The following is an 11303-nucleotide window of genomic DNA, read 5'->3' on the forward strand; positions in this document are numbered from 1 at the left end:
TCACCTGTCCTTTCTGAAAGCCATAAAGATGACATTAGTCATTTAGATAACTTGTGTCCTCAATTACCATGGGATTACTGAAACTACCATGAATTTAAGAAAATGGTAGAAATGAATCCAATCTGAATTTTAAAGCATTACTTTAGATCCCCTCCCTCTAAATGTATCAATAAACATTAGAAAGTGATGCTCCTGACTACCATACAAGTTTAAGAAGATAATATTGGTTTGAAAGAATTCAAAGCTATAAATAAACAGCAACAGGCTCTTTAACCAAGGCACTGTTAGCCTAACATGTAAACTAGTTGTTCATTTATTTTATAAAACATATTGATGTAAATACATACACATATCGATTTGTTGTAAACATATTGCAAATCAAAACCTTTATTCACTAATAATTACCAAAAATCGTAGTTCTATCTCCTGTTATCAATGCATTCACATTGCCCGCCATGAACTTCCGGGGAACGATCCTCGTCTACATGAACCACGTGACGATAACCGTTTTTGGACTTCCGTTGTCGTAACTCTTCTATCTATATGGCGCTGGCTTAACCGAATAACTGAAATGTACATATCCTATATTATTAGGGCCCGAGCACGAAGTGCGAGGAACCTATTGTTATCCTACATATTATTATTATTCCGGTTCTTAGAACCCTCTTTTGAGGGCTTTAGGACTTTCAAAAGTTGTATAATTTTGCACTGACGCCAGGACCGGTGAAAAATGTGATGGGTTCAAATTGTCCAACATGCTTGCTAGGGCCACCTAGATGTAAAAAAAAATTGGAAAAATGTACATAGTCGCACCGTAAGTCTGTTACATTTTGCACACTTATCCGGGTGGACCTGCTCTACATTTGGTCCTCTTGAACCTTTAAGCTCCGCATACTTTGATTTTTGGAGAAACCAGCTCGAGTGCGCTAGAATTTGAAAATACACAACCGGAGAAAATCTGCCACTTCCTCACATTGCCCCTCCTCCAACACACACGAACGCGCACATGACCAATGAGGGCACGAGATCAGTTTGTGCACAGATGGAAGGCTGACAGGCAGGTAGGCCATCCAGTTACTTTAGCCGGCTCAGATGATTGGTCGTGCTTTCTACAGCGCCACGGCTTCCACAGATGACATTGTTTTATGTATTTGTTGTCAAAGCACTTCAGATATTCATTGCTATCGGGATGTTAAGAGCATTCCATGGAATATAACAAAATGTATCTCGAGCCGGTTTCTCAAACTTACCTACCCCACCTTTAACATGCATATTAGCAGTATATTGGCTCTTTATTAGTCATTATAAAGCACTTATTAATGCCTTATTCTACAAGTAATAAGCCATTAGTTGAGAGTTTTTCCTCAATAATCCTCTAATTAGTGCTTATTTATTGCAAGTAAGGAAGTTGTTGTACATGAGCTTTGGTCTTAATATGCGCTGCTCAATATGGGCCTAATAAGGCAGTACTACCACAAGAATAGTAATTCTCCCATAATAACACTTAACAAATATGATCTATTCTTATGTAACAAGACATTAAACTATAAGTGTTAATTGTGTCTAAATAACTCACAATTAGGTATGTATATCTAAGAACATGTTCCCTATTTTAAAGTGAAGTCTTGTTCATAACCAATAAGCCAGTAGTTTAACTCAGACGGTATTTATAGAAATGGATCAGGACAAAAAGAGAGAGACACTTTCAGAATCTCTTTACACAGAGGGGACACATGGCGATGTATAAAAGACATGAAAAAGTGGATTTTGCATAATAGGTGACCTCTCGGGTGAGGACTATAAAGTTTGCATTATTATAGTCATTACTCACTGTTGATGTCCCAGGCAGAAGGACTGGATGTTGTACGGAGACCTCAGGTGGCTCACTCTGATCTTCTCGTCGCGGTCGGCTGTGATGATGAACTTGTCATCCGGCGACATGCTCTGAAAGCCAGAAGGACACTCAGCCTCGGAAGACACTAATTCATGACAATAGTGTATCTATAAGTTGATCAGTATGTCATGAGTGCAGCAAGGGACAGAATAAACAAAGTAACTGACAGCTTGTGCTTCATGTTTTCACTATTCTGACAGTGAGAAGACAGGACGTGAGGGGACAGACGGAATAAATCAGCTTCTTTAGAGTGAGCCAGGGTTGCTGCAGTCTCTCAAAAGATATCAAGGTAGTTCCAGCAGATAAACATCAATATAATAATATTATCATTATTTTTTTTTGATTTTTTTTTTGATATTTTTTGATTTTGATATACTTTATAATCCCCGTGGGGAAATTGTTTCTCTGCATTTGACCCATCCTAGTGTTAGGAGCAGTGTGCTGCCATTTTGAACGGCGCCCGGGGAGCAGTGTAGGGAACGGTGCCTTGCTCAGGGACACCTCGGTAGCACTTGGTCTTGCCGGGACTTGAACTGGTGACCTTCCAGTTGCCAAGCCAAGTCCCTATGGACTTCGCCACCACCACCCCAGCTATTATAATAGCTAGAAGGTTCATCTTGATCCGTACCGGAAATCCAATGTGCCAATACACCACTACTACCCATGATGCTACTGAAGTATGTTGAAGCAATTTACGGCACTTTCTGGGATTTAAATAAAATAATGTTATCTTTGGTTTGATGAGCTATAAAATAGAAGACTTCAATTGGTCCTCAATACTAAATAAATACTTTCTCTCTTGTTTTGATAAAGAATGTCTAAAATATGGAGCTAATTTTGTCATTTATTATCAAAGAAAAGCTGGTTAAATGCTTGCATAGCTTAAATAAAGTAATTGTTAAAGTAATTCAACTATGAACCAGAGGTCGCGTTCACCGAATATTTTGCGTCCGACGGATTTTTTTTATCAATGACAGAATAATCTGAAAGCAGTCCGTCATTTTGACAGATTAGAACAAACTCAGAACAGCGACACATTTTTTTTTTACGGCGTTATGCCAGTTCCATCATCCTGGAAGGTGGCCACGGTGACAGCGATCTTTAAATCTGGGGATAAGGCAATAATGTCCAATTATAGACCAATCAGCATGCTCCCCTGTGTCTCTAAGATAGCTGAGAAATGGGTGTCAAAACTAATCACCAAACATTTAGATAAAGGTTTCAAAATCGAAGGATCTAATGTGCTTTTAAACGGAGCAGAAATAGAACTAGTCCCCACTTCAAGTATCTTGGAGTCATACTGGACTCGAACTTGACTTTTAAGAACCATTCAATTCAACTTGCAAAATGTTAAACAAATTAGACCTTTCTTAACTGTCAATGCTGCAAAGTCACACCTCCACTGTGTGATTCTATCGCACATTTAGTACTGTTTGACAAACTGGTCGTTTGCTTGTGCCACAAACCTGAAACCAATAGAACAGCTGTACGAGAGAGCTGTCCAGGTGTTTGACAGAAAGCCTTATTCATACCACCACTGTACCATCCTGGAAAAACACCATTTCTTGAGTTTTGACCATTTTAAGTCTTTTAAAAGTATGTGTTTTTTTTATAAATGTTTACATGGACTGCCCCCCCCCCCCGTAGGGGAATTCATCCACAGAAACACACTGGACGCTGCACTACGTCAGAAACCAGAGGAGAGACTGTGAGGTCCACCGCAGACGGACCACTTTCAGACAAAATGTTCTATCAATTAAGGGCAGCTCTTTGAGGAATAGCCTCCCAGCTGAGATACGGGATTGTCCCACTTTGAACAGTTTTAAAAGGTCAACTAAAAGAATGGTTGAGTAACAAACAATGTTTACGTTTTAAAGCATTATTTGTCTTAAATGTTCATCAATATGCATTGTCCCTCTTCAAATAAACAATTAAATGAAATGAAATGCATGCCCGTCAAAAAGGAAATGATATTGGTTCCAAACCGTACTTTGTACAAATCATAGAGATGTCTGCGAGTTTTTGCTTTACGCTGTGCGCGCTCCCACGAGGTGCATGCATAACACCGGCGCTAATAGTGCCCGAGGGTGCTCAACACCCCCCGTCAGCTCGTTGTTATAGACCCGACAGGGAATAATGGATTATGACGGAAATGTTATGATCCTGTCTGTCAACATGACGGGCAACGAAAAAAACGCAACCTCTGCTATGAACAATGCAATATATATCAAGGTATACTATATTTATTCTGTGTAATGGCAATTTTCTTTCCTATGTCCTATATATTGTTGCCGTTACTTTCACAGAAGGGCTGAAGAGTGATCCAGACGCAGTTTCCGGTCCTTTGTTGAAGTTTATAATGAGGTTTTATTCAGCTTTACATACCAGGGTTAATTGTACAGTTCTAGTTGTTGTGATGAGCATCTGCCGGGCTGGTGGAATCGGTATGCTCTCTTCCTTCTGTGTCCCTCCCTCTCCTGTCACCTATGACCTCTTTATATACACCCGGTGCAGCTAAACCCCGCCACCCAGTGTTCATAAATAATATTGCATTATACATATAACTTAAATAAACTGACACACCAACAACACCCATAAAATGGCTCCTACATTTAGCGTTGCAAGAATTAATCAGATCCTTTTACTTCGTGGAAGTACTCTATGCAGAATGGACATTTTCACAGAAATATTTATGGTAAATGTATTATCCTGTTTTTATAAATGTAGAAGCATTTAAGTATTGTAGTTTGTCAACGTGGACCAAATGTTGATACTACAAATACTATTTAGTAACTCGTACAGTACTGCAATATACCATATCAGGTCTTTTAAATGTGCAAAGTAACTCGTAACTTTGAATGTTAAAGGTCTCCTATTATGCTATTTTTAGGCATATATGTCTATGATGTGTTTTGCTCAAAATACCAAACAGATCATGCATTTTAGAGATCCCTCATAACCCTCTATTCAACCCCTGTTAGAGAGCTGAAGGTTCGGGTCCTTAGCTTGAAAAGAAAAGAAAAAAGAGGAGGGGGAGCTTGTGCCTGCTCAGAATTCTACCGGAGATGAAGCTAAATGCTGCTGTGATTAAACGCCATATCATGTTCCAAACCACATCAAGGATTATTTCTGAAACAGTATGGAGCTCAAATGCTTCTTCTCTCTTGCAGGATTATAACAAAGCGAGTTCCTTTTTTTATTTCCTGCTTCTTTACACATATTGGTTGTTTCTCAATCTTGAGTACGCTTGCTTGGTAGCACATGTCTTCCGAGTCACTTGCTTCAGAAGCGAGGCAAGAATCCTTCCTGGCATTTGGAAAACGAAGAGTGAAACAGGCGAGCAAGTGTGCAGGTGTGCGTCATATGAGAGGCCCCGTCTTACATTTTCCGCCACAGATTTGGGGAAAGTGGTCCGTGCGCAAAGCATTGTGGGGATTTTAAGACCGGAGTCTACACATGTCAAGCCTCGAAATTTCTCGCTACGAAGTACGCCGGGTTCGGTAGAATTCCAAGTATGCTGGACATTGGAACAGTCCTTCGGCGGCACTCGATGACGTAGTATGCTTGAAATAGTGGCTCTGGAGCAGCTTTTCTCGAGATTGAGAAACACCCATTCTCTCCAGTACAGGTTAGCTCTGAGTGTTAGCGATGCTTGCTAATATAAACAAAGACCATATTACGTTGGGTATTGAATCTGATAGCGACGTTTACGATAGTGCCGTGGGTGTAAAGCCATCCCACATTTCCGATATGACGTCATATCGGCAGCAAATCTGGATCAACTCCGTTGTAGCTCCGTTTTTAGAGATTTGGGTACAGAGGAAAAGAGAGAGGGTTTTGTTTTCTGACACTTTGGGAGTCTCCTGACGACACACCTATTAATGTATAAAAGACATCAAAAAGTGCATTTTGCATGAAAGGTCCCCTTTAAAAAGTAAAATATTTGCCGAGAAAATGAAGTTGAGTGAAAGTATAGAGAAGCAATAAAATGAAGTACAAATATATTGAAAAAGTACTTGGATACATTACTTGATTACATATACTCAGTTACTTTACCACTGTACTTATTTGAAGTTAAGATAATTAAAAAAATAAAAAGTAAGTGGACCACTGGATTTTGTCTAAAATTCACACTTAAAGGGGACCTATCATGCAAAATGCACTTGTGTACGTCTTTTATACATGAATATGTGTCCCCGGTGTGTCAGGGAAGTCACCAAGTGTCAGAAACACAACCCTCTCTCTTTTCCTCCATACTCAAATCTCTAAAAACGGGGCTGCAACGGATCTGATTATTATTTGAATTTTTCTGACGTCAGAAAATGGGTGCACCGCCTATATGGGCAACTCTCCAATATCAGGGGAATGAGAGACCGCTCGAAAGCGCTGGAGACGCTGTAGTACATATGCCAGGCCTGTAAGTGGCGCTGCCGTCTGCCACAAAAGCAGAATCAGCCCCTGCAAAAAAGAAAGGGCTGGAAAAGATTTTATCAATGTATTGCTAAAGATGTGTTATCAAGATAAAGTGATCTCAAAATCTTTCCTAAACAAGAACCGTTCCGTTAAATATCAATAATTTCGAACATCGCGGGGAAATTCCTTCGACTCATTTTGAAGTTTTGGGGGAAGCCTGAAGTGACGTCAAAGCGGGAACGCTTCACTGTGCGGCGAGAGAGCCAAACACAGACAAAGCGTGTTGTCATGCGTAGAAATGGTGAATTACTGAGTGTAGGCTCGTTAATAGCGTTGTAATGAAGCTGACTACAGTATATTCATATGTGTCAGTGCTTTCATGTCAATTCGGCGACATAAACATAAATGATCGTGGTGAAGATGAAGATTAAATTAGGATTAAAATCGGAGCTGCTGAATTTCCTCCCGTGGGATGTGATATAAAAACAAATTTAGATTATTTTTGTAGTTGTAAACTCAAGTGGATGAAACTACATTTATTAGTGCTTTCATGTCAATTCGGCGAACATATGATACATTAAATGATCGTGAGGATGATGATTTAAAAATCGTTTGTTTGAGCCGGTCTGCATTTCCTGATGAGAAAACAAACCGATTATTTTTGTAGTTGTACACCAACGTGGATTAAACCTGGGATGGAAACGATTAATCGAATATTCGAAATTATTCAGGTATTCCAATATGAGTTATGAATATTTTTATTAATTTTTTTTTTTTTTTTTTTGGGAGTGATGCCTAAGTTGATTACATATTATCAAATTGAATAATTCAATGTATATGTATACCACAGTGCCATAGCTAAATGTGTTAGGTGACGTCTAAAGGTGTCTTTTGCTCCGCTCACCGGCCCCTCACAGCGGGCAGAGCTGCAGGTGCTGATCTCTCTCTCTCGTGTCCGGTTATACTTCACTCGCGTTTATGTCCAAATCCATCAGATCTAGCTAGTTCTAGCCAATGACATGGCTGCTGCCCCTCCCTACACGCAGATCACGCAGACTCAACCCTCATCTTAGGCCCAAATGTGGCGCAAATGAGCTCCGCAGCCGTTGCGAGGTTCCGGCGCTAACAGTTCCCCCGCCCCCCGTCAACACTCGCGACACATGAGTGGCCAGCCTAAACAACAATAAGCGCTGCTTGGCAACCGTGTGTGTGGCGGCAAAGTACATAGACATTTTGATTGGAGAGATTTAGTTTTGCCCGTATTCAACATATTTTACCAGTCATAGTCCGGTAATTATTTACACTCCAAGAAGAGTCCTACACAGACATGGCGTCAAAAAGGAGTAATGTGTGGAAATACTTCGACCAGGTTAGTGAGTGCGGTGTAGAGGTCACACTATGCCAAATTAATCTTATATAGCATGCTATACCTTGCTATACCCGCAACCTCCGTTCCAGCTGAGAGGGTCTTCTCTACAGCTGGCCTGATTGTGAATCGCCTCCACACATGAAAGCTGTAGGCCTATAGCTGTCAAATTCGACTTGGTTTCTACACTTATTTGAACATGTATTTATTTCCAAAAATTATTGAAAAAAAATTGGGTATAGGATATGTACATTTCGGTTAACCGGTTAACCGTTTTTGGGGGGGGTCTAATATTCGAATATACATTTGCTTTCGAATTCCCTTCCCTAGATTAAACGTGTGGTTTTTTGACCACAATGTTTGGGAAATTAATGGATAAAATGCACCGATTATTATTATTATTATTCCCACTCCGATCGGGACACTAGGTCCACCGTTTCCCCACAGCGAGGCTCCCCCGTTGACAGTTTACGTGGGCTGGGCTGGGTGCAGTGGCGGACTGGCCATCGGGAGGAATCCCGATGGGCCGGTACCGAAGTGGGCCGGTCGGATAAGTCACTAGCACATCCCCAACTCCCCCCGTTGACAATTTACTAGCGGTACCGAAGTGGGGCGGTCGAGAGTCCCGGGATGATTTTTAGTCCCAGTCCACCACTGGCTACATGACCGTATTATCGGCCATATTGTCGCACCTAATTCCTAAACTTCTAACAGATACAACATAAACCGATCCCTCAGCCTCATATGAGCTCTCAGACACGTTCAAAATTAACCTGTCATCGCTGTCTGAGCTTGCTGCTGTGAGCGCCATCGTGCGTTTGCATGCAGATGCTGGGATCCTGAACGGTGCAGCTGGAGCGCTGTGCCCGCAATGACGTCACACATCATTTGGCGGGACTTGAAGGATCCCCGAGAAGATCCAGAATATGGTCAACATTGAAGGGCAGATTAGTAGTTCAGTTCAGTAACGGTTTTCAAGGGGACAATATTTACTCAAAGTGATGGGTTTGGATGATGGGGGAAACTCGTGTCACAGGCTCTTTAAGACTCTGTAGTGATACATTTGACAATTACTGGTCAAATGGGTTTTACACATCAAGAGGGTTGTTGTAAAATCCATGGAGAATGTTCTGGTACAATGAATCTGTTACTTCTTTCCGATTTCCGACATGGCATTTACTTGCTCATGTTTCGTACATGTATCTACAAGCCTCTTCTGAGAATGAATCGACACAGATTGGTTGTGAACCCGTGTTGAGGGACGGTGCACAGGACTAATTGCTGAGGACATATTGATGTGCGGTTTTGCCTCTGGTGACCTGTATGTTGTGTTTTGTTTGTAATGTGTTAAAAACATATATAAAAAAAGTAATCTTATTAGAAGTCTTACATTTCTGTGACAATAGAAGTTCTCACATCTGAAGTGAATGCAGACAGATAAAGGTAAAGGCTAGGAAAGCAAAGGTAAAGTTGAACATGCCGGAGAGAGGCAAAGCCTTCGGAAATCTCTGTGATGTAAGATCAAGCTATTGTAATTATTTCCATCTTATTTTTTTGATTCCAACTAAATAAATATTTGTAATAACTGCATATGAGTAATAATAATTAGAAATTAAATGAATGGCCCAACTACACACGTTCTTTGATTGAATTACAGTGTACTGTTGGATATCTTAATGCATCAGGGAGTGGACGGAAGTGCACAGGTCTGTCAACCTCTTTCTCATAATACTTCATGAGATACTACCGAATGAATACTTTAGACATGGTTTAACATATTTGTTCAGGTTCTGCAGGCTAGCCCTAGCCCAGTGTGAGTGCTCCTTACCATGGCTAGCAACATGGACAGGTGGCCCATCTTGAGCTCGCCCTCTCTCTGCGGCTCCCCCACTGAGAAGGAGTACACATCTCCTGATTTGTCGGTGGCCAGGAGCTGGTCCTCTGCCTGGTTGAACATCAGGGAGGTGCACCTCCTCACCACCCACCTGTGTAACAAACACTCAGCTACTATTAACACGCCTCGCATGGTCCTCTATACAGTATATGAAGCTGCTTGGACTGAAGTGGTACCTGATGCTGATACACTGCCATGAAGGCTCACAGTGAAACAGGACCAGTCTCTTGGAATCATCAGTCAGCGCCACCAGATTTCCGGAAGGAGAAACAGCAAAGGCAAGGACTTTGTCACTTCCTGTTTCCTCTGAGGCACCGCCATCACTGAGAACAGAGGAGACAAGTAACAGCTGTTATAATGTATATTTTCTAATAAAATCTGTGAAACTTTCAGATATATATATATATAATTATATCCAAGGGCTTCTCAGCAACTCTGCAGAAACCTGTGGGTGACGTCACAGACACTACGTCCATTTATATATACAGTGTATGATATATAATAATGTATATGATATACACGCCTGATGCTTCCCCTCCTCTCTCCTCGGTTCCCCCTCCTCGACTGCTCCGCTCCCATCTCCTGTGGGCGGGACTAACACGAGGATAGGAGGAGAGGAGGGGAGTCGAAGAGGGGAACATTTGAATTGAGAAATGGCTTTTGTGTAATTTAAATATATCCAAAGGACTTCAAAGAGACAAAAAAAACGGACCAAACTTCATTTTATGTATGCCATTTAATACTAGTGCAAGTTTGAGGCGTGTGTATGTAGGCCTAAGTGTGAAGAACATGTTTGATTTTTGATTGTTGTTTCAATATAAGAAAATGTCAATAATCATATTATTAATAAAACAACAACCAGAACATTGTGCTTACCCGTTACTGACATCCTTTGTATTGTTGGGCTTCTTCTCAGCGGTGCTGCAGTCAAACACAAAGGACTCTCTGCAATAGAGTAACAGATGAACGAATGTTGTTATATTCTTAACATTTCCTGTGCCACTGACTTTTTATGTATTTTTAACCATTCATCTAGTAGTCAGCTGTAAACACATTCATTATTATCTCATCTGGACTTATACTATAAATCTACTCTTTTGCAGAAGGGTCATTTTAGAATGACTCTTTTTACCCCGTGCAACTCCCTACAAATATATCACTATACACATTATAAATCATATCATCTGTTACTGAAGGCCAAAACTAAAAATATGTCAAAAATGTGCCACAACATCTTCACGTTTCCAAGTGTATTTGCAATTGTATATATTTAAATAATAATAATAATAAAACTTGAAATTATCCTCCATGCTTTCTTTCCAAAGACTGCAAGCTAGCTAACAGTGCTAGCTGGTAGTGTGACACAAAGGCATGACATGTGAAATACATGACGGAGGAAACGAAGTTCACACCTGGCTTGTTTGGTGTGAATTGCTACAAGTTTCTTGTCGCAGGTGAAAATAAACCACTCTCCACAGAAACCGACAGCAGGCATGGCTGTTGAGTGTGTGTCAGGCGACCGTAGCACTAGCGAATGGATGTGACGTAATTGTGAAAAAGCGAAAAAGTACAGAATACAAAATTGTACAAAATTGCGCACGGCAGATCGGGCAGAGCTGCAGATCCGGTAGAGCCATGGATGTATAATAAGAACTTGTAGAGCCCACGCGACAGCCTTAATTTGTCGCTTGCTAATTACGTCAGCAGCCAAGCACAACACACGCCCCCTTCAAAAA

General features: G+C 40.9%; 1 protein-coding gene across 1 annotated transcript in view; it reads right to left on the minus strand.

Moving 5' to 3' along the window:
- Positions 1–11265, minus strand: part of wdr4 (WD repeat domain 4) — a 36448-nt gene extending 25183 nt beyond the window's left edge. Inside the window, exons 1-5 of the mRNA XM_034110513.2 lie at positions 10980–11265; positions 10444–10512; positions 9744–9890; positions 9502–9658; positions 1832–1944 (exon numbers count right to left, since the gene is read on the minus strand). Coding sequence (XP_033966404.1) covers positions 1832–1944; positions 9502–9658; positions 9744–9890; positions 10444–10512; positions 10980–11062 — 569 coding nt within the window. The 5' untranslated portion in view covers positions 11063–11265. The remainder of the gene's footprint in view (positions 1–1831; positions 1945–9501; positions 9659–9743; positions 9891–10443; positions 10513–10979) is intronic.
- Positions 11266–11303: the final 38 nt, after the last annotated feature.

This window comes from Pseudochaenichthys georgianus, chromosome 21 (assembly GCF_902827115.2).
Source record: "Pseudochaenichthys georgianus chromosome 21, fPseGeo1.2, whole genome shotgun sequence".
Classification (NCBI taxonomy): Eukaryota; Metazoa; Chordata; class Actinopteri; order Perciformes; family Channichthyidae; genus Pseudochaenichthys; species Pseudochaenichthys georgianus.